The following is a 25195-nucleotide window of genomic DNA, read 5'->3' as shown; positions in this document are numbered from 1 at the left end:
TAAAAAGTCTTCTTGCAGTAAAAGATATATTTTTTGAATTCAAAGTTTAGCAGAAAAGGGGTAAGTCAATTCGTTTGTTTTGCGGACCAATTCGTTTTTGTGTGTTGAGTGTGTTTGGGTCGAACTAATACATAAGTAATAATCGGCATGAATTGGTTTTTACTTTAAAAGGTGGAGGTTCATCACGATGGCTAGTTCAACAAAAAAAAAGAAGTATTCACAAAAGTTCAAGGATGAGTGGTTACATCTCGAGCCATACAAAGGTTGGCTTTCTGCGAGTGAAAGTTGTAACACGAATGCACATTGCAAATGGTGTAGGTGCGATTTTTCTGTCGCTTCGGGGGGGAAATCTGACGTTGAAAAACACAAATCAACAAAAAAACATACAGACAATGCAAATAGTTTTATCAACCAGAGAACATTGACAGATGTTTTTGCATCAACTTCAGGGTCAACATTAAAAACAAAAGTTAAAGAAGCAGAAATACATTTAGTTTCTTATATAATTGAACACAATTTGCCATTTACAGCTGTAGAACATTTGCCAAAACTTTTGTCAGTTATATTTCCTGATTCTGATGTTGTTAAAAATATTTCCCTGAGCCGAACCAAGGCAACATATATTGCGAAAAATGTTCTGGGCAAATACAGTAAGGAGATGCTATCAAACACTTGTGCTTAGTGGTTAGGTTGACTATTGATAATGAAGTTTGCGACTACTTTTATGACCTCATACCCATTGAAGGGGCATCTGCTATAGATCTTTATAATCATGTGGTAAACTCTTTTGATAAGGACTCTATACCTTGGAGAACCAACTTGATTGGTTTTGCGTCAGATGGTGCCAATAATTTAATGGGAAATAACCACTCTGTTAGCACCCTGCTCAAAGATGAAGTTCCAAATATATTCATTTTAAAGTGTATATGCCACTCTTTTGCACTTTGTGCTTCATATGCGTGTGCGAAGTTGCCACAAATGGCTGAAGATTTGGTCAAAGATTTGTATAACTATATACAAAGTAGTCCCAAAAGGATTGGTGACTTAAAAATGTTTTAAACGTTTTTACAAATCAAGCCTCACAAGCTTCTGCACCCAAGCCAGACAAGATGGCTATCGCTACATGCTGCTGTTGCTAGGGTTCTCGAACAATATAATGCCCTCAAGCTGTTTTTCATATACGCAGTATCTCAAGCAGGCTCCTCAGCAAGTGCCCGTCATATCCTAGACAATATGAATAACCCATATACATATAAAACTTTACTTGCTTTTTCTAGACTTCATTTTGCCTCACTTTAACAATTTAAACAAGTTGATGCAGTCTGAGACTGTACAAATACACAATCTGAGAAAAAACATAATTTCAGTCTTGAAAACCATATTGGAATTTTATATAAAGCCTAGTTACTTAGAATCTACAGATATTGAATCGGTCAACTACCGTAACCCATCAAATTTTCTAGAGCTAAAGGATATATATATGGGAGCTAAAGTAGAGGCAGTATTAAATACAAACAATTATCCGGACAATGATATACAAGCATTGAAATTAAAAATTATGAATTTTTATATAGAAGGGGTAACCCAAATTTACAAAAGATTTCCGTTTACCAGCCCTGTGCTGAAGCTAATAGAAGTACTGGACCCGAAAATTGTAAAAGAAAATAATATAATTCTTTGGCACCATTAGCCATGCAATTCCCTAACATTGTTGAAGCATCAAAATGGCAGGAGTTAGATGATCAATGGCGATTGTTAAGAAATACCACTAGTATTAACTTTGATGAAACTGACATTCCTAAATTTTGGCATAATGTTGGAAAGGAAAAGATAGGAGATGAGGAGGCATTTCCCACTCTGTCCAAGTTCATGAACTGCTTGATGGTTTTGCCACACTCCAGTGCAGCAGTAGAACGCGTTTTTTCGGCCATAAACTTGAATAAAACTAAACAAAGAAACTGTCTGAACACAAAAACATTATGTGGCATCATGCACAGTAAGAGGTTATATAACAAAAGTAGCTGCTTTGCCCATAATATAAATAATAAAATGCTCTCACTATTCAATAAAAATATGTATGAAGATGGAGATGGTCAGCACGAGGAAGACATAAATTAATTTTTAATAACTCTACTAACTACCAACTGATTTCATTTAAAACACAACTAACAATCTTAAGATGGTGACAGTGACAGACTTAGATTTACATTACAACACAAGGCATGTCTTAATGCGTTTTAATGTTCCGCTTTACTAATATACTAAACCTACATTTAAAAAAACAAAATAAGGTACCCAATTTTTTCTTATGATTATTTTGGTGGGTCTATTTTTATATTTTATTTTTTCTATATTATTCCTTTTCTTTTCAGAAGTTTACCAACCATTATAACAAATTACAAATTTATGATGTCATGCGCGATTCAGTTCAGTAATACCCTGTCAAATTTGAAATGCTAAAGAAATAAGTGTTGTTAGCAAGAAAAAACGCAACAAAACCATTATTTACTAATCAATTGCACGTAAGTTTAACTTTTAATGCCTAAAAAGGTATATTTTTTAATCTACTGATTTTTTTTGTAGTCTCCTGATTTTTTTCACTATGGTCTCCTGTTTTCTTGCAGGTTGTAGTTTGCAGCACTGCTTTTGAGGCCAATCCAAAGAATCTTTCATCTTTAATTGGCAACTAAAAGATGGCTATTCTTTCAGGGTGCACGTATTTCGTGACAAGAGGTGAAATAAAGAAAAAACCGGGCAAGTGCGAGTCGGACTCGCGCACGAAGGGTTCCGTACCATAATGCAAAAAAAAAAACAAAAAACAGCAAAAAGAAAACGGTCACCCATCCAAGTACTGACCCCTCCCAACGGTGCTTAACTTTGGTCAAAAATCACGTTTGTTGTATGGGAGCCCCATTTAAATCTTTATTTTATTCTGTTTTTAGTATTTGTTGTTATAGCGGCAACAGAAATACATCATCTGTGAAAATTTCAACTGTCTAGCTATCACGGTTCGTGAAATACAGCCTGGTGACAGACGGACGGACGGACGGACGGACGGACGGACGGACGGACGGACGGACAGCGAAGTCTTAGTAATAGGGTCCCGTTTTACCCTTTGGGTACGGAACCCTAAAAACTAATATTTATGAAATACTTATGTAGAACAATTTAATTCGTTTGATTATTAGAATTTTTAAGTAAATGAAAGTAACAGTTACATTTGTAGGTTACGCTAGTTTAAAAGATTTTGTTGAGCGTAATTATTTATTATGAAGCAATAGTATACTAAGAAAAAACAAAATTTTATAGATTCAAAATGTATGCGAAAGCAGGCGTGGGTGAACTTGCATAATGGTCTGAATGCCTTGACAATGACTAAACCCGATATCCTTACACGATGCGGTTCATTTTAGAAGCAAGTGTTGATAAATATGGCTAAACAATAAGACTAAATTATTCCAAGATTAGTACTTAAAATTTATGCTTATACTCAAACTTGGCCGTCATTATATATAGTTTAGTTAATCAAAAATTCAAGATACCTTGCCAATTAAGCAAATTAAAACAAGAGTACTAGAAAGTTACTACGATAATTATATTGTTTTATAAAAGATGATTTCCAGTTCCCAATAGAGCAATAATTTTATCTTTTTCAAATTAATAGTCCGCAAATTGCACACGGACATTTTGTTTAAAATTCAAGCGACACATTGGCGTCTGTTTTTATGAATCATAAAATAGTTTCAGAATTTCTCCAACAATTACATCTGCAACCAAAAGGTGTCTAACCTTAACCTCAGAGCAAAGTTTTTATAGATACCGATGACATCATGATCCATTCACGAGGAGCTCAGAAAGCAACTTAATGAAAAATGCAATGCCTTAACAGTCATAACACTCCGTGACGGTTTTGTTAGAAGCGTCTGTATTATTATCAATTCCACGGCAAGACCTTTAAAAGAACGTAGTAAAATCCTCGCTCTTAAATTCACTAATCACATTTAGACGAAAAAGGAATTAGAGTCCAATTATACTGAATAAGTTCTGGAGTAGCAATTAATAAATTTCTCACAGCAACAGGAACTTAAAGACAATAACGACTAGATTGCAAAACTATACATAGCCTTTTACGAAAAACGAAATAAAATACCTAATACATATTTATAATGGGTGGACTTGTATAATGTATTAGGAAAACCAATAATCTTTAACAGAAAAAAACCGCCGGTTTGAAATGCCATAGATGCATCTTCTAGCAACTACAACAAGTCTTAGGATGTCTTACTTTTATTAATACATACAAATGTTTCCATTTATTGAAGAAAATACAAAAATATGCCTAAAAGATATGAAAAGTTCCCTTGAATGATATCCCATGGTCAGAAGTGAATTTTGACAAAAATGGGAGCAATCTGGAAGTAAATACCTACTTACTTTTTATTCCGCGAAATAACATCAAATTCATTGAAGAATGTCAATGTTCTAAATATTAGTTTTATAATAGTGGTTTTAATACCTAATAGTGAGAGTGTTTACAATTGAAATTGTTAGTACTTTTTATAAACTTTATTGGCATGCCGCACAAAGAAGAGCTCGACTTTCATATCTACCAGTATTGACAGTATTTGTGTCAGCACGAGACGGATCTTAAGTTTTTATATGTATGAGGGTACTGGGTTTTTCTTCTCAAACTTTGCCCATGTCTAACTAGGACAAAGACGCCTCAGAACAAACCAACTTTTGTTATTTCTGTATCAAAACATCAATGTTGTAACATTGTAAAATTTATAAATAGTACATGCAGTAAAAATTAAGGATAATTAACGTTAGACAAAGTTGATCATCGTTAGTTTTTTGTGATTTCCATCTGCATGTATAATTTATAGATTGTGATGTCAGTGATGTGGTTCATCCCAGTCTCACAATAAAAAAGGAAATAAAAATATTAACATTGTAAAATGTACTACAGCACTTAATTTTATTGATCTTTAACACATTATATCTACGAGTAAAGCGGTTTAAGTATAACATTGTTCAGAAGGGAAAGGAAAGCACCGAATACAAAGGACTATAAACTGAATGAATGGCAACATCAACATTACCTTTAGTTCATGGGTTAAGCCGGAATATTTTACTGTTGATGACTAAATGCGACATAACAGAAATTCTTCTGGTTGAGTCATGCCACTAACATTATTGCCTGGATTGCCTTAAATTATAGATGGAATTTAACTTACATTTTAATGCATTTGATGCCACCAAAAAGCCTAGCGCAGTAGAGCATAATTAACCAACAATAATTTGCTGCATTTGAGATAATACATTCACATTCAGTGAAATATGTTGATGTTATTCAGTATTTTCCGGAACAAAGCAAACAGTGAATCGAATACAATGCAACAGGTTTGAAATTACATATTACTAAAATTCAATGACGTAAGTATATTAAAATAAAGTTCTTTATTCTATCTTATCTTCTATCCATGCTTAAAATTCTAATATTGTTCATTTCACAAAAAGAGTATATTGTAAGTCAAATTAGGCCCTCTAGTCAGAATACTAAATTAGTTGATGATTAACTTACAATAACAATAACTTATGATCGGAATTGTATGTTCTTATTGTTCTTCAAACCTGCTCTGTACTAACCATAATACCATGTTGGATTGTATAAGTAATGGCATTAATTAAGCATCTTATTAATTACTTAAAGTAATTTTCATTGTCCGGACGCGTCGTTTTCATAACTTCTCTTTCTCTAGACAATTATAGTTCGTTTTTTTAGCATTAGAAATAACTTGCAAGAAGGTAAGCGATCTTGACATGTCTTTTAATAGAAAAACGCTTTTTAAAAATCAAAAACTATGACTTAAGTATGAAAGCAGAAGAATATATAAGATCGTATTAGATTCATAATTGTTACATATTTGCCGTAACTTATTTTTAAAATGCGTTTTTAAATTAAAAGACACATCAAGATAGTTTACCTTACTTCTAATGCTAAAAAAAACAAATATAGACATGAAACAATGCTTATCCATGTTATTAACGTAGGCGTTGTGTCTTACTGTTCCCGACATGATAAATCTCTCAGATGCCAGCCATTTTCTTTTAAAATTCTCACAATTCAGGTTTCTACTTCTCTTTTGACGTCTATTAGATGTCACATTAAAGAAAATCACTCAACGAAATCAAACATGATAAATAGAGTTACATAGTAATTAACTTAGACGCGACTAGGTCAGTGACATTTGCATTGCCAGATACTGAAAAACTTACATATTTTTGGCCGCTGACGAAAACATAAATAATATAGAAAGGAGGACATAAATAATATAGGAGGAAAGGTCTACAGAATTTTTAGATAATCTAGTATTCTACCTTTTAGACCAATACATAATCACCTACTGGCTTCTGCCCGCGAGTTCGTCTGCGTGGAATGATCATGATGGTGGATAAGATATTTAAAGATAGATAAAAATAAGTTTATTGCACACAAAAACAGGCAGTAGGTACAATACATAGATTGTTGTGACATCGGGTGGGTGCATAGCATGAGTTAAATAGAGCCGAATTTCCAGGGGTCCCCGCACTAGGCTAGGCCTGTACAGCGGGAGACCAAGTATGCATGCATACTACCTTTCCTTGGGCCTCGAACTATCTCCATATCAAATTCTATCTAAATCGGTTCAGCGGTTTAAGCATACGAGGTAACAGACAAACAGAGTTGCAATCGTTGGGGATTGATTTGTTTGTGTGATTTGTGTTCAAGTATGGAGATCAAACAATACTATTAACAGTAACTAAACTAAGAATTCGTGTATTTGTGAAACTTGATCAAGTAAAAACTTTCGATTGAAATAATTCTTCGAAATTCTTTTACAAAAAATGATACTCGATCAAAATAGAATATTAAAAACTTTTTTATAAGAAAAGTAATCTATGTTGTTTTAGAATCCTTATATATTAAAAACAGATCAGCAGATTTAAAAAATATTTTACCTAGTAACACTGAACTAGGTCAATAATCACGATCAAAATAAGTTAACGGAGTGAGACAACGGTCTAGCGGCCTAGACTACACTAGCAAAGGGCAGACAGACCGTTGAACTATGTACTTCGTTTGACAAGGACGATCTCAATAGGTGTCTGTCTGTTACACATTTTTCATTAGCATAATTCAATCAACAAAACCATTATAATTTCGCATAACGCACGCCTATTACAAGAGTAACAGATCACAAAATAGGTCTCAATGAATTTGTTTTATTTAATATTTTTCTGGTATATATAGCCGAGACTTCAATACATGATAACAGCAGTAAGAGGTATGGTACTTATAGTATAAGTGTTTTTCTCAAACGGCAAAGATGTAGATAGATATCTATCTACTGACGCTTTTATCTGAAAAGAGATTACTAACGTCATTTTCTTGTCAAAAGCGTCCGACTAGTTCGTTCTTGTAACTTTGAAAAAAAAAAGCGTTAATCATTTCTCCAGATACATATAAGTAAATTGGTAAAACTTGCGTTTCTACTGTTGTTTTCATGTTATCTGACCTGTCGACTGATTTCAACGCATTTAGTTTATTTGTTTTCGGTATTCTAAATATCCAATATCATCATTCATCAAGCATGTAATATAAATAGGTACTCTTTGATTTTATACGTGATTAATAAATCTATCGGGGTGTTTCCTAAGTGGAATGATCGATACCTTCCGCGCCTCAAATTACCAGGTAATCTTGAGCGGTAATTACTAAATTTACTTTGCTAAGGCGGAAGATACCATCAAAGTGCCGATTAGACCATTAGACTATTAAGGGAGCAGGAGCACGTGGGACGAATCGACGAAAGCTCTTAGATGTAGTGACGATTATGTCATTCAGATTAAGTGAACACGTCATGATGGATGTTGGTGCTTTGAATGAATTATGGAAGGGGTGAATCGGGAGTATCTGAACTTAATGAGAATGAATCATGTTTCGTTATACACTGTATGTAGGAGGTTTTGTTGAATGATTGAATTTATTTTTTGATTCTTAATCCATTGACGTCTTGTTTGTGTTGGATTTATAGTTCAGTTGCGGATTCATATAGTAAGTATTTTATGTATCTACAATTTCAATTAAGCTGTAAAATATGCCTAAAGTTTACAGTCCAAAATTAGCGCTTCTGACCCATAACCCACGGAGATTTTAGAACGTATCGTGACCGCCTCTATTCTAACAAGAGCGACACGTTAAATTTTCATTGTGCAATGCAGTTTAGGAGCATGCCATTTTACTGTGGACATTACGGGCGGCGAAGCGACGAGTCAAAGATAAACAATTATGGCCCGAGCGAGCGACCCAATTCCTGAACACACGTGAAAGACTATTTCCAGACAATACTGGGAGTGGCATGTCAGGTAGCTTTCGAAATAGCGACCGACATAAACAACTCTGTTTACATTCGCAGCCTCTTGAAATTTTTACCAAAATTGTAGGTACACCAATTCAGACGCCGGTGAAAGATTTATAGATAGATACCTACGTAAATACATCGCGTGCCGTCAACACCAGTGAAAAGTAAAAGGTTTTCCCATGGCACTGCAGAAAACGGTGCGGTATAAATGTCTTTTAAAGCTGCATTGGCGTGTCGAAAACGTTGGTTAGTGTAACCGTATACATGAAGCAGTTTCAGTTACTTTTATTTCTAAAATGGGACCGTAATTGGTGCCATAAAAACAAATGAACCGTAACATATAAGCTGTAATTAAATACTCGTGAACTTAACGAACGTAGCAGAAGATAAAAACAGTTAGCAAGTCTAGACACAACAAATGTCTCCCATTGCAGCAGCTCGGCGCAAACACTACGCGCCATGGGGCAAGTACTTTGGTACCAAATGCCGTCCAAAATTGCGAAGCATTTAAAGTAACCACAATCGACTCCCATCCAACAATAGCTGCAGGAGAGCAGACGGGATGCAAATAACAAAAATCAATACGCCGAGCGGGGAACGCAGGCCCGACTTGAACAAAATTAACTATAGTCACCGTTTTAGCATGCTCCATATTGGGAGTGTCATGTTCGAAACACGTTTATTCTTTTAGGGCAATTTGGAACGGTACAATAAATGCCACACCAAATAACACAGAGGACTAATTCTAAAAATAAACTTAACTTTGTTTATAATATCTACTTCCTAAATAATATAATTATCATTCGGAACTAGTGTTTATAATCAGACGAATGTATCCTAAAACAACCATGTTATTATGTTAATTAACGTTTTGGTTTCTATGTGCAAAATTAGGATTGTTCATTTTTTTTCAAATGTTCTATTTCGAAAACCATTTCGAGATATAAGGTTTTTAAACAGTTTCTGACATTTGCTGCGATATAATAATTGAGGATTGAAGATATTTCAACAAATATCCTTATGACCTTAGTTTGACCTTCTCCTGGGCTGAATGTAAAGTCATTGCATAATAAAAGTTATCGAACCATAGTAAATTAATCCGTCACTCACGTATTGTCAAAGTTATCATTGTCATCGATTGTCATAACAAAATTTTTCAGTTAAACCGCTGCGCTTGTTTGTTACAATTTGATTTATAATTAATACCTAAACAGTAGATTTCATTGCTTAATAATATATCATAAACCTTGTTCCTATGTGTGGGAATGATTCACAAAAATAATAGTTCGAATCCACGAAGACCTACGACGTGAAAGATGGTGCCGTGAATTAAACTTGGAATACCCTACCTACTTCACGTGTTACACACAGTATTGCTGTGAGAATCACGTGGATGTAAGTATAACAGTAATATTAATTTACTACATTTAAGTATTTAAAAGGTCACGTTATTGGTAGGGTCGTGGTATCTATTTATTTTCTGTGGTAATGTAGCCAGAGTATCTAGAGGCAAACCGTTAAACAGAGATGGTGCCTACTAGAAAGAATGAATATACAAGAATAAAGTCCATTCCAATAGAACTTGCAATGTATGTAAACAAACCGCCATATTGAAATTGTCTCTGAATGATGAATTTGCTAGTGATGGGCAAGAGTCTTACTTAATCCTTTACTTAAGGCCGTAACACACTATCGCACTGCATCACGAACTTGGTGCGTCGCATCCATAAGTGAGAGCGAGAAACAGATATCTCTTAAATTCAATAACAAAGAAGTAAGTAAGATACGCGCACATGCCAAGAAAAACAGTGAACGAGTAAAATAATATTGAAACCGTCAATCATTCAACAGTCATTATTTTGTCAAATGTAGGGTAGATTTTTATTTATGAACAGTCCAAAACTACCAGTTATAATTTTCCGTAGTTTAATAATAATGTTTAAAAATGGTGCGAAAGAATGGAAAAGGTTATTTAAAAAAAAGGAATTAAAACGATTAATCTGAGTTTACATATTTATTGAAATTTAAAATTGTCAAACTACCGCGTAGTGTATATAACCGCGTTGGCAGGTACAGACCGTGAGTCGCGTAGTGTGTAGCGGCGAGTTACGAGTATATCACCAACTTTAGTCACAACACTACCCATCATAGACAATTGTAGAATGTAAAAGAAACAAAAACGTCATTACATCAGGGCCTACTAACCTAACTTATGAAACCATTTTAAACTTTTAATGAAATATCCAAGATACAGTTATATATTGTTGTATTTTACGGTAACGACCGCTTTAATAGTGTATAGTGTATGTGTTTCAATGGTGTTTGATGAGATTATGTGAAAATTCAAGGAGAAACAGTGACAAAACAAAGTTACGTGCTTTGTTGACAAAGTTTGCAAGTTCTATTGGAATGGACTTTACATAGCCATACTCAAAATTCAGCCTGAAACTGCTTTAAAAAGATATAATTTCTAATTTCCAGGTACATGTTGCAGTTCAAGCTGCTGATATCATGGTGGACAAGACTTAATAAAGAGTTGTGAATAATAAAACATGTTTTTGTTTACCTACTTTTTTATTAAAATGGGAAATATGTTATATATGTTTCCAAAAAAAATAGTAACTTATTATGTTTATTAGTATGTTTATCATGTTCTGATGCACGAGCATCTGACAATGATGGCTTCTTGTTGACCATCCAGAAGAGAAGTGTATGGTTTGTTATTTACTCTGTTCCCAGGCATTATTTACGGTCGTAAAGTATTACGACGATTAATAATTAATATGACGTTCGTTTCAATACAAAATGCTCAACTTTGTTCTGGGCCCAAGTGCAGTTACATATCTCACAGCTGTATCTAAATAGGAATCACGATGACCTGAAATAATAGGATATAATTAGCAAAATTGGCATGTTCCTAATATAGTAGTATAAGTATGTAATGTAGTACAATATCCAAACAATGGTGACAAGCCGGCAGAAAGCACCCACTGGGTGCTAAGCTACCTTTAGCAATGGACGCTTGTAACGATTTTATGAATCCAATCTTCTTACAAATCGAATCAGTTAAAATATATATGATGTAGGTAACTTACATTTGTATTTTTGCTCCCTTGATTTCAGCCAAGTTATGGTTGGAGTTGGATGCTATATGGATACATACTCCAATAAAAGTTATATTATATAACTTAGGCAGATTTCTGGAATCAGCTTTCTCAAATTTATAGCGTAGGTATTTTGAAATTAATGATTCAAAATAAACGAGTTTTCCATTCCAGACGATTGTTATTTATAGAAACTCGTGACACTGACATTGTCGACAGGTGTCATTACAATCAATTGACAATGACAACTATTTTTTTAATGCTTGTTGTTGCTTGTGCATTATCCTAATCAGCCGACGACATGTAATTTACGAGAAGTCGTATCTCATATTTTCAATAAATTATAAATATTCAACCGAGCCACGAATTACTAAATCATTCAAATTGGTATCTTAAATTAACCTATATTTTCAGGAAATAAAATAAAAATGGGGGTCTAAAACAAATGAACAATCCTAATTGCGTTTACCTTAATTTCCTATGGTATGTGGATAAGTAGCTCTAAACAAAAATATAATCTTAACAATAACATATCTTAACTATACACTACTTCAACGACACGACCAACATAACGGCGGGACTCCATTACTGTAAGAATTAGTAGGTTACTTCTAGACCGCAAACTAGAATACCCTTCAGCCAGTAGTCCGCGCAGACCATCAGGAATTCAGGACCTACAGGAGCCGCGGTAACCGCACTACTAATAAGCTGAAGTTAGCATAGTAAATATGACGACGCTGGCCACTTTACGTTATTATGTTTGCTGAGAATTGTTTAAAGATAATGCAATATCCGTAGCTGAATTTGCAGGTTGAACCTGAATAGATAAACATGGTAATAACGCATCAAGCTATGCATTGTACAAACGGTAGCCACGCGGCATTCTCAGACAGCTCACAGACATACGGACGGACAAACAATAGATCATCGGACATCCGTTATTGGACGGCGACGGCCTAATAACTAGGCACAGCAGCACGATTTGTTATTTAATGGATTCCCATTTCGCAAATTGTGCGCTAGCAATTTGTACGTTGTTGGTACTGACTTTGTTTACGAAATAAAATGAAAAAAGATATTTTGTAATGATGCTAAAAGTATATTTATAAATGTCCAACATTCCATACATAAAAAATCCGTCAAAATCGTTAACCGAAATCTTGATGAAATTAAATAACAATTTTGTAGAGATGATTTTAACACTTCCGAAACTCTCCAGTATCTAATTGTTTACTTGCTCGTCCCGAGCGGAAGGCAGCGAAATCCCGAAATAGCCTTTTATTAATTTCAATTGTTGCTGTTGTTGAACAAAAACAAACAATTGTTATGAGGGGAAAATCTTCACGTTGTTTCGTACTGAATATAACTCTGCCATGCGCTCGGAGAGGAGGGATTGCCCTATAGTTCGTTTTTTTTAGCATTAGAAAGAACTTGCAAGAAGGTAAGCTATTTTGGCATGTCTTTTAATTTAAAAACGCTTTTTAAAAATCAAAGACTATTACTTCTGAAAGCAGGAGAATATAAATGATCGTATTAGATTCATAATTGTTACGTATTTGCCGTAACTTATTTTTAAAATGTGTTTTTCAATTAAAAGACACATCAAGATTGTTTACCTAATTTCTAATGCTAAAAAAAACGAAGTATAATTCCTGCCACATCAATCTTGCCTCCAATCTTTCGTGACGTCAGGCTGCATGGAGTATATGAAAGCTCTAAGTAAGTGGTTGAGAGACTTCGCGTCTCTGCGCTGGTGCTCGAGCGAACCTGTTGACCTACTGCGCAGCGCTCGCGGCTAAATCTCCGCACCTGCCGTACCTATGCTAGCCTGGTACTTCGGCTGCGCCAACTCAAACGAAACCTCTGTTTGTCATATGAAAACTTTGAGAATATCAATATGACTAAGTTTAACTACTCTGAATTTAAAACTCGATAAGCTTAAACGAGAATTTTCACCCTAAAAGTCGGTTTAGAGAAATGAGCTAAGTTTGAAATTGAAACTGTGCTTACTTACTATAACATACCTACGACTCCTACGAGCTATTGTAAGTTTCCAGCTTAGTGTCGGCGCCGCCATCCCATTCGTCGTTCGGAGTAATGGCACGCTAATATGACTTTTGGTATAACTTTGAAATAAGTTCATTCGATTAAATATAAGCGACTATAATCCTTGTTATTCGAGTGTAAAGTAATGATAAAGCTTAGTAAAATAAGAAGGATTCCAGTCTTGTATTTGATGTTTAATTTTGTGAATAATTCTGTTCACAGAATAAACACAGCGTGAAAATTGCGATAATGCTATCGCTGCACGTTAACGTTAAACGTGAATTATGACGAAGTCAAGCCATCATAAAGTTCGAGACCCGCACCGGACATATAAAATAAGGTTATTGGTATTCGGTGACCTGTGCGAACATTTTGACAGCGTTGAACCTGTTGACCCAGTACCGAGGTACGGGCCTCATCGAGTGAAGTTTACGGCAGAGTACATTTATAATTTATATATAGTAGTCCATCTTCAGACAAGCATTCTTGAAGCTTCAGAAAAGTAAAGAAAGACAAGTGACAAACTCCATAAAGGGACAATGAATTGACCTGGATTATAGGGACTTAGTCGGATAAACCCTCATTCGTACAAGTCGCCAAGTCGTCGGGTTTTATCATTTGTTTAGTCACTAAACAAATTTAGTACCTATTTTTATAAAAGCTGCACGGATATGATGGACGTAGTTTTTAACGTGATAATTTTGTAGGCATCCGTCTCTTGTTTTGTAGGTGGTTATCGTATAGTACCCACATACCACGAGCCTTATACTGAACTTACTATGGGACTAGGTCGATCTGTGTAAAATTGTCCTACGATTATTTATTTTGCAGTCCTGCTGCTGCGCGGGGTTAAAAAGTGACGTCTGCTTTATCACGCCGAAAAAACCGTCCCGTACAGTGGACGCTAACTCGCTGAGATAAAAAAGCGCCAAGAACGTTACTTAGGTTGGTATCTATTATTTACCCAGTCGATGCGCCCAAGATTTGGATATCAAGCGTGACTTTCTAATTGTTCAGAGATAAGTTACTATCTTTGTCCCTATACTGTGGAACCAGTGTTGACACCCAGACACCGAATGTGCTGACGAAAGGGGACGCGTACGAGCGATGATTCGATACTTTCTAATCTCAGTAATCTCCCATCGCGGATACCGTAAACGGAGAAAGGAACCAAAATGTTTATCGTAGCGTGAATGTATCGAGTGAAAACTCTTATTGTTTTCAATGAACACATGTCAAATGAAACTGGAATAATTAAATCGGGTTACGAAGCTATGCTAACATTCTCGTAGTGTGTGTAAATCTGGTGAGTATTATTGTACACTGACCCCCTTATTCATAAACGTCTACTAAAGTTGACATGCCGATAAAAATCGTTTGTCCCTTTCCAATAACAATACGTCGGAAAGGGACAGACGATTATTATCGGCTTGTCAACTTTAGTAGACGTTTATGAATAAGGGGGTGAGTCCAGGCAAAAACATACAGCTGGATAGTATGTACAGTAGAATCCGTTTATTATGACTCCGCTTATACTGACCAACCGCTTACTATGACGTTATTACTGTGCTAAGTTTGGTTTTCATATAAAATTCTTTGTGACAAATTCGGATAAGATGACTTCGCTTATAGTGACAAATCGCTTATTATGACCTAAAAATCCTATTTTCATGAAATTATGTCCGGTTATACTGACACATTCGCTGGTTTTCGTGGTCGTCACCACGTCTTTCCCTGCGAGGACGTTTGGTGCGTTCGCGACGTGTAAGGTATATTAATATTAGTTTTGATTCTCAGTGACAAGTTATATTTGTTACAAGTTTAATAAAACTCATTTCTCACAAAGGAATTTGAGATTAATTTGGAAAATATAACAAAAATAAGAAGTTGTACAACTATGTTTTCTGTGACATCCGCTTAGTATGACGTGTTTGTCACTTCCCTTCGATGTCATTATAAGCGGATTCTACTGTATATCGAATTTACAGTTCGTTTTGTAGGTATTTGTTGTAAGAATTAACTTCTTACTCGTGTATCGCTCCATAGAATGAGCTTACGAAACGGAGATATGTCAGAAACAGTTTCGTTTTGAGAGTTGCGTTGCTCTTTGGTACAGGTGAAACGATCAAAACGCTAGAAGCAGATAGGTTTGGGGGCTGTACAAAAGATAGATCGTTGCAACTGTAACTGTACGTTGCAACCCTGCAACAAAGTTAGCCAGAATTTTAATCCTTTTAAAGGAGATGTAAATAAATGAAATGCTGGTGGAAGTTTTGAATACATCAGTGCAGGCACCCTCGTCAGACGAAGGTTTCTAAGGATGGTAAAATGGATGTTCTCTATTGCTTTGGATGCGTTTTTTGTGAGGGCCAATAATGTTATCTCTTACAAGTTCTTTAATATAATTACGTACCGCGAGTGTTTATTTATCGCACACTATAGTATAGTATAAATAAATCTTAATCGTTCTATTATTGCGGGTTATAGATATTATTTATATATATATTGGTACATCTTGATACAACTAATACTATGTTCGACATCACTGAATAAATAACAGATAGGTAATTTCAGAAATGTCCATTCCGTCTGGACAGAGCACCGATAGCGCCCATGTTTCTATCCAAATTTAGTGCTCAGGTGGATCGTAGCCGTACTAACAATAAATTTAGTTTTTCTACCCATTTTCCCGAGTGCCATCAAATACGAACCGACCTGTAGTAAGACTATATGACTACAATCCACACGCAGTGCTAAGAATAACGGAACCTAAGAATGATAAGAATTTGGAACGGCTAAATGCAATAAAAAGAGGAAATGTTACTACTCGTATGTACAGAAAGTGTTTGCGATCGTCATAAACTGAGGAATTCATTAAATATTTTACCGTTATCTAGCCTGCCCGTTAAAGTTGAAACGTCGCTGAGCATTCTTTGATTAGTGTTAGTGCTAATCAGCTAATGAAACGTTATCGTCCCTATCTCAGGGTTTTCCTGGTTGTATTTTTAAGATTTCCTGGGTTCACTCGTATGTCACATCAGTTTTTACGACAGGGATTGCTCTCTGACCTATCAAAGGAAAAAGTACGTTTTGTGGATAGAAATTCTCAAGCTGTCCGAAAGCCAGCTATGCTTGTTGTAGCTAACAACCCTTAGGGCTCATTTAGACGGTGCGAGAACACGCACGCGAGTTTCATCATTACATTGCGGGTTTGGATTAGTCGGTTGAATTGGACTTAACCAACAGTCCGCAATGTAACTAAAATCGCATGCGAGTTCGCGCGCCGTCTAAATCGTGAAATCAGCCCTTATTCAAAGAGTAAACGATACATTCAAACTATTCAAAGCACGGAAGCGGTCACCCATTCATTTGGTGACCGCGGCCTACGTCACTTCAGCTCCACCTACGCAAAAGAAGTAAAAAGGTATAAACACTCCAAGACTTTATGAAACGTAGTTAATTTATTAACATCTTTAGTGCTTAATTAAAGCCCACGCGCTATTTTCAATTAATCGTACGTAACGTTTTGCAACATATCAATGGTAAAAACACACCCGAAATATTACAACGGGCGTCCCAAAAAGGAGTGCCAAGGATGACGTTGCATTGTGGTTCCGCAGAGAGCATTGTCCCAGATTACGAAAGACTATCTTTTGTAGTTTTCTGAGTCATGGGCCGCTCTGGTTTCCGAACTATGCTTTAGTAACTCTTCATTTAAGAACTGTGTTACGATGGAATCGGGTAAAAATAAAGTGCGAATTAGTCGATTGCTCACGTGTTTGTGGTGAAATGAGCTAATTTCACTTTTACTCGCAAACGAAGAAGAGAAGGTACCTACACAAAGTATCAAGTATGTTCTTTGCACGCTTCGGCCAAACGGTTTGTCAGATTTCAGTAGTCGTTAAATTAGATTCATTCTTTCGTGAAAAATAGAGTATACTCATATTTCTAAATTAGGTTTATTAGGTTGCTGAGCGATAGGAAAAACGTTTAAACGAGCAGTCGAGTTAATAATTATCAACTAGGTATGTTTAAAGTGTATAAATTGAAATGTAAGTTTATATTTCAATAAGTCTTTAAAACAGAAGCAGGAAAATCATACAATATGAGTGGTATATAAACAAGTGCATTAACGCTTTTCAATTCAGGAATTAACGCGGCACGGTTAAAGCAGTGCATATGAGGTAGGTATTATAGGAAAATCGGCACGAGGAAACGAAATTTGCATTTAATTTAAGCATAAATGGGAATACATTTTCATCGGTCGTCTGTATGCAAATGCAGAGCCGAAACGTAACGATGTTACCGGCGAGACTGTAATGGATTATCCTATCTGCAGTCGCTATCGGACCTGGAGTTTCATTCTGATTGCTGGGAGGCTCTGGCAAGTACGCTCAGCGTGGCTCAGAGTAACCAGTATAACTGAGCTGTTTGATTAAGAATAGTTCTTACGGATAGCGAGATAATAGTAACATTGCTTCAGCTGAGCATTCTGGTCAGGGCTCAAGTGATGGAATATTTTGCCTGAATACATTCAAGTTCGGCATTACGGCACACTGACGAATTCTTGATTCCAGCAGCTGTACCTACCTAGTGTGGTTTTTAAAACGTGTAAAAACACAATATAAACGCCAATGGAATTTAGTAGTAGTAGTATTGACAACTGGCGTTAGTCAACCCAATGTAAATAAACGAGCATGACAATATAATAATTGAACAAAACTTCATTATTCACCAAATGGAAACAATACAAGAAAGAAGAAAACTAAACAACGGCAGCTAACAGAACAGACAATACATATTATCAATACGAAGCGATACCGCATCCAAATCTCACGACTACCAGCAATGGACCAAATTCAATAGCTTAATTATTCCAAAAAAGTGTAACAGTTTCGATAACTTATTCAGCCCTTTTCACATGTAAAGCATCCAGTAAAGGAAACTCCGCGTTATGACCGTTCGCCCCGATTTCCTTCCTCCATTCATACACCCATTGTTCGGAATAAGCTCCAGCCATATCTACATAATTCCGACGCTCGGTTGGCGTCCACAATACTAAAATAAGGAAACTAGGACTCGTCCTCACGCTACGGCTGAATTTTCGATCATCAGGTTGGTTGATTTTCAACTAAATGTGCACGTCAAAAAGAAAATGAATTATATGTCTATAGTGATGAAGAAAATGATGGCTATACAATAATGACCTAAAGACCTTCAAGGCTGTCTAGCCATCTATCTCGATGCTTAAAGATCTACATATCGGCTAATCATGCTACATCCTCGTTAAGAATTTAGATCGATTCAGTACCTACGATTTAATCACACAGATTGCCCCGTCTACAACGACTTTTAACAACATTAAAAAATATAGTTCGATTGACAAGATAAATTTAATATTTCTAGGCTCTCCAAAAATAGTTGTTTATATCGTTTTAAGAGCTAACGGCATTATAAGATTCCAAACAAGGCACCATCCGTATTAGGATTTAGAGAACATTGCACTCTAATCTTTGATCTTCAACTAAAATTGCCTGCTTCATAGAGCGTTCTCGGCGTTTTTGTGGCTTTTTTACGTTTTGCATCACTGGTTACTTCAAAACAACTTATTCAATTTCCGAATCATCTTGAATTCGAATTTGGTACAAAATGTTTTAGCAATATCCTTTGATGGTGAATATCATCCGTGAAACGGTGAGATTACTTAGTCCATTTCTATTGAATGGTGTAATAAACATGAAGCGGCAGGAACTATCAAAGCAGCCAATACATTAGCATTATTACATTCAACCCTAGTTCACAAACCAATGACCTCTTACATCAATCATTCCTACTAAATAACGCATAATCATCAAAAAGTTATTTATAGCGTATTTGAAATTTATATTTAAATTTGAATAAACTCCAAGCATCAAATAACAACCATAATTAATATACAAGAGAGGTGGAAAGTTTGTAGAGGCCGCAACGCGAGTTACAGTTGACAGCAGTCGAGGGCAACTACTTTGCGAACAAACTTTAACATGAATAATTGTGACGCGTATGGGAAGCGAGGATAAGAAACTAATTATTCCAAAAGAAAGTTCACTGTGCCAATTACAATACGAGTTAAGTAGGTGGACCAGCTCCATATATATACGTAGGACGAACTCATAACAAGAAAAAAAACCGGGCAAGTGCGAGTCGGACTCGCGCACGAAGGGTTCCGTGCCATAATGCAAAAAAAAAACAAAAAAATGCAAAAAAAAAAAAACGGTCACCCATCCAAGTACTGACCACTCCCGACGTTGCTTAACTTTGGTCAAAAATCACGTTTGTTGTATGGGAGCCCCATTCAAATCTTTATTTTATTCTGTTTTTAGTATTTGTTGTTATAGCGGCAACAGAAATACATCATCTGTGAAAATTTCAACTGTCTAGCTATCACGGTTCGTGAGATACAGCCTGGTGACAGACGGACGGACGGACGGACGGACGGACAGCGAAGTCTTAGTAATAGGGTCCCGTTTTACCCTTTGGGTACGGAACCCTAAAAAATATGGTCTATACAAGGTAATGTTAATAAAAAGCGGTGCACGATCGATTCGGTATATTTCGATTGTAACAGTACATTACATGCATAACATAATACGAATCGTGTAAGACCCGATTTGCGAGTTTCGAAACAAAAATATGCGATTAACATAGATAGTGTTGGTCAATAACTTGTCGCGCCCACGCGACTATATGTCTCCGATAGATGTTTGCTTTCTTTTATCGAGATTAACACAAAGTTTATTGCGTCCCGCCATATTGCACGCACAGCATTGATTCGACAAGTTATGATGCGTTATGGGGCTCATAAGGTCACTAAATTACATGTTCTTGTTCATACATACATACAGGATATTGACTCTTGGAGACCCTATACATCTCTAAGGATAACTTGATAAACTATATAATCTTATAGTTCTGACACCTAGAGACATTTACACCTCTAAATATTATAGATTTTTTGTGTGTGTTTTTTTATCTGTATTTTGTATGTAATTCGACATTAAGAGACCATATACATCTCTTAGTAATTGTAATACGTTAGATTGAATTGTTAGTTTTATTTTATAAAATTGTTGATGTTATTATTTTTGCTTTTATGTAAATTCAATGTTGACGTGTAAAAGTGCCCTTGTGGCCTATTTGCTGAATAAATGTTGATGTTGATGTTGATGTTGATGTATTCGAAACGTGTATTAGCACACAAAAAATATCAAAGTTATAAACATACGTATATATTATAACCACTAATGAAAATTTTAAAGCAGTATCAAAACACTAATTGTTTAAAGCTTCGTGTTGAAGTCTCAAAATACATTAGATACATCATAGGAGAGAATTGTTGAATAGGTTTATTTCAGGGTATCGTGTAGAACTCGCGCTATTCAAGTTTCGTCCTCTGTTCTAGTTTCAAGAGATAATGATTTTCATTTACCGCTAGCCAATTGGAGTCCGCCAATTGCATATTAATAGATGAAGTTCTACAATAGAACCATTCAGTTTCAAGAGTCAATCTGTGCCATTATTTTAGGAGTTAAGGGTGAATGAAACGGGTCTGAACTCAGCCCTGTTTCGAGTCAGTGAAATATTAAACAGTGAGCCTATTCGCGGCGACGTTAAAAATAAAGAGTCATTTTTAGTAACGTCAACAAATACTGTTATTCTAACACGTTATCGCATTAATTATCATGTACCAGTTAACAGCTTTAGGTAGTCACTTTGATCTATAAAATGTTCGAAACGATTAGCTTTTTAGTCGTTATGTTTTAAGAGCGTTAGAGCCATCGCTCAAACTTTCATAGTTCAACAAACTATATCGTCACTTCCACATATAGTTCGTAATGGGTTCGGCTAAATCTGGAAACTCGACGAGCACCTCATTTGGGCCTACGACCTATAACGGGATGAATGTTTAACGAGAACCACGAAGGGTATCCAGATGAATTTGAGATTGGGAGAACACATTTGAATTATTTCGTAATGTAGGTAAGGTACGCAACTAGGGTTGCCAACTTTTTTTTGATGGAATATAGTATTTTCCAGAATCAAAAATATAGCACATTTAAAAAATATATAGTACTTTTAGATAAATTACTAAACATGAGTGTAATATACGTTTAATCGGAAATATAGTATTTTAGCGTACTATATATTTTTCCAAAAGTATATAGTACAGAGAGCCAAAATATAGTACAATACTATACAGGGTGTATTTTTTTACGTGATACAAAATATGTTTATCTAACTCCATAAACAACTAGCAGTTAAATGCTCCTACTCTCGTTGAAATCAGACAATTTTATTTTTTATTTTTTTATTTTTTTTTCGTGATATTTTTTGTACTTTTAAAGGATATTATGATATTAAAACAGCTTTATAAGATATTTAAAATGTAAAGTGAACTAAATTACTTTTCAAAGTAGCATAAATCACAAAAAATGTTTAATGACTTGTGATTTACGCTACTTTGAAAAGTAATTTAGTTCACTTTACATTTTAAAGCTGTTTTAATATCATAATATCCTTTAAAAGTACAAAAAATATCACGAAAAAAAATAAAAAAATTAAAAATAAAATTGTCTGATTTCAACGAGAGTAGGAGCATTCAATTGCTAGTTGTTTATGGAGTTAGAAAAACATATTTTGTATCACGTAAAAAATTACACCCTGTATAATATAATACGGTTGGCAACCCTATACGCAACGCACTTTGAGTCATTTGTAAAACGTAATAACCATGAAGGTATCCTGTAGTAAAGAGACGTAGTAAACAATCACATTGACGTCTAGCTTGATTAAGGCTCCATGTAATCATGCAAATCAATTCATCAGCTATTTCCGAAAACCTCTTAAGTGGTTTGTAAAAATCTTACGTTTCTTTTCATATTTTGCCAACTTTGGATAAGGAATTCATCTGTCATATTACGAAACCGGGCAGGAAACCTTAGCGAGGGTCGACTTCACATGTCAAGTGCTAACACCGGGCTCTTATTTTACCAACTTGTCACTTGACAGCGACAATTTATCGTAAAGGTACTTGGGTCGACAAGTCGCTAGGTATGCATTCAGTAGCATTGTTATTGTAGGCCAAGATACGTACGGCGATATGTCAGTGTCAGGTGACAATTATCTAGCTGGTCAAAAAGAGGTCAGTCATTGTTCAGTGTTACATGATTCGTTAATGTGTTAAAAGAATGTTTGCTACCGCCTAGCTAGAGGCTAGATTAGTTTAATAAACAACCGTTTAGCCGTAAGACCCGTAAGCCTAAACTGCATCTTAATAGTGTATCATCTCACTGGCACAACAATTACATAGGTTTTACGGATCTCCAGATCAAAGAATAATAAAAACAGACTCCCATATTGCCGTGAATCAGGTAGTCGTTACTCAACCCGAAGCGCTTGCTTGAAATTGGGACAATATTGAACAAACACAGCGGCACAGGCGTGCATTTACAGCAATTTATTATCAAACATTAATGCACTGATTTCAGATTACAGTATTGGCTAAACTAGGTCGCCGGTAATACGGGGTTGTGTAAGATTACCCCTATAACTCGCCCATAAATTCGGCATTAAAAATGTTACACGGTTCCTCGTGAACGTCGGAAAATGAAAAGAGAACACGTTACTTGGTGTTAGTGTATTTATGACTTATTTTAGTTCAGGTATCAATGTTTTAATTTAAAACAATCAAGACCAACAAAGGATCAATTTCGTTAGTGACATATTTTAATCTAACAACTAATGTTAGTAGGTACACACACACACATTGTGCTAAATGGAAAAGTCATTATAAACTGTAACTTGGTTTTGAAGTATAGGAAATTAAAATGTCGAACTTCCATAACCTAACTATCTTTTTTAATATATTTAATGACATTGCTAAGTTGGTGTGATATTTGGTGATAGATAACTTTTATTCAAATAAACATTTGATAAAATACTATTTTAAAAATAGTCATTTTTTCTTAACGGACGAAGAACTTGGAATATTTTTTTAAAGAGTAGGTTCCTTTCCTATGTAATTTTGGTAGGTATGTGTATTTTTAACCGACTTCCATTTCATAGAAGGAGGAGGTTCTGTATTCGGTTGTGGCTATTTTTTTTTTTTTTCTATGGACGTTCACCGATTACTCCGACATCCGTAGTCCGATTTGAGTAATTCTTTTTTTGATCGAAAGGAGCTACCTCCGAGTTGGTCCCATTTTAATTTGGTTCTGTTCTGATGATGGGATCCATGAGGAATTGAGGGAACTCCTCAATTTTTAAAGGCACATGCATGGTGATTTGAGTGTTTTCTTAAGCAACTCGAGCATTTTCTCCCGAAAACCACCACTTTGATGAAGTAGACCTGATGATGATGATTGTTTTGATGATAATGATGATGATTTTTTAAATGTAGTACGTTCACCGATTACTCCGACATCCGTAGTCCGATTTGAGCAATTCTTTTTTTTTTTAAAGGAACTACGTCCGAGTTGGTCCCATTTTAATTTGGTTCTGTTCTGATGATGGGATCCATGAGGAATTGAGGGAACTCCTCAATTTTTAAAGGCACATGCATGGTGATTTGGGTGTTTTCTTAAGCAACTCGAGCATTTTCTCCCGAAAACCACCACTTTGATGAAGTAGACCTGATGATGATGATTGTTTTGATGATAATAATGATGATTTTTTAAATGTAATATGTTCAGCGATTACTCCGGCACCTGTGATCCGAATTGAGTAATTCTTTTTTTGTTTGGAAGGAGTTGCCTCCTAGGTGTTTTCGTATTATTTTTGGTTCTGGTATGATGATGGAATCCATGAGGAACTGAGGGAACTCCTCAGTTTTTAAAGGCACGTGTAAAGTGATTTCGGTGTTTTCTAAAGTAACTCAAGCATTTGCTTCCGAACACCGCCAATTTGATGTAGTGCAAGTGTAGCCGTACCACAAGTTTGACATTGACATATTCGCTAAGTTAGCGACGCTAACGTCTTCGTAACTAACTTTTTATGCATCTCGCTCGCACTAATATGCCAATACGAGCGAGATGCAAAGAAAGTAAGTTACACACACGCTAGCGAATAAATCAATGTCAAACTCTTGGAAAGCTGGTAAGGCTACTGATCGGGGGTTAGGGTTAGGAGTTAAGGGGTCGGGGATAAAGGGGTCGGGTAATGGTGGTTGTAGGGCTGCTGGTTCAGGGCCGAGGGGTACATGGATCAGGAGTTGATACGCTGTGAGGTAGAGTGATCGGGGGGGTTGAGAGATTGGGTCAGTGGCGGGGCGGAGGATGGATTTAGTGTATTGACAGGAATTGTAATTTCCCAGACGGACTCGAGAAAATTCCTGATTATATATTTATTAAAGTAGATACACGAATTTAGTGTTAATCATGATGTTGTTTTTCATTCATGCGTCGCGCTCTTAACAATGCGTTAAAACTAAAAATGGAAAAATAAAAACTTTTTACAAAAAAAAGAAAACCGACTTCAAAAAGGATGAAATAAAATATTATCCATTTTAAGTCTATGCGTTACCAACTGATATGTTTGAAGTCGGTGCCAAGCCAAGTAGTAACAATACCCGTCAAATATAATCAGCCTTATGACTATAAATCC

General features: G+C 35.6%; 2 protein-coding genes across 2 annotated transcripts in view; both read left to right on the top strand.

Annotated features, from left to right (window-relative positions):
• The window catches only part of LOC134669094 (uncharacterized), a 272403-nt gene that overhangs the window by 14967 nt on the left and 232241 nt on the right, over nt 1-25195 (top strand). The window lies entirely within an intron of this gene.
• Nucleotides 188-1635, top strand: LOC134668621 (E3 SUMO-protein ligase KIAA1586-like). Its single transcript, XM_063526061.1, is given in 2 exon segments — nt 188-263; nt 656-1635. Coding segments are annotated over 2 exon segments (720 nt in total). The 3' UTR covers nt 1300-1635.

This window comes from Cydia fagiglandana, chromosome 11 (assembly GCF_963556715.1).
Source record: "Cydia fagiglandana chromosome 11, ilCydFagi1.1, whole genome shotgun sequence".
Classification (NCBI taxonomy): Eukaryota; Metazoa; Arthropoda; class Insecta; order Lepidoptera; family Tortricidae; genus Cydia; species Cydia fagiglandana.
This window is presented reverse-complemented; position numbering and strand designations above follow the sequence as displayed.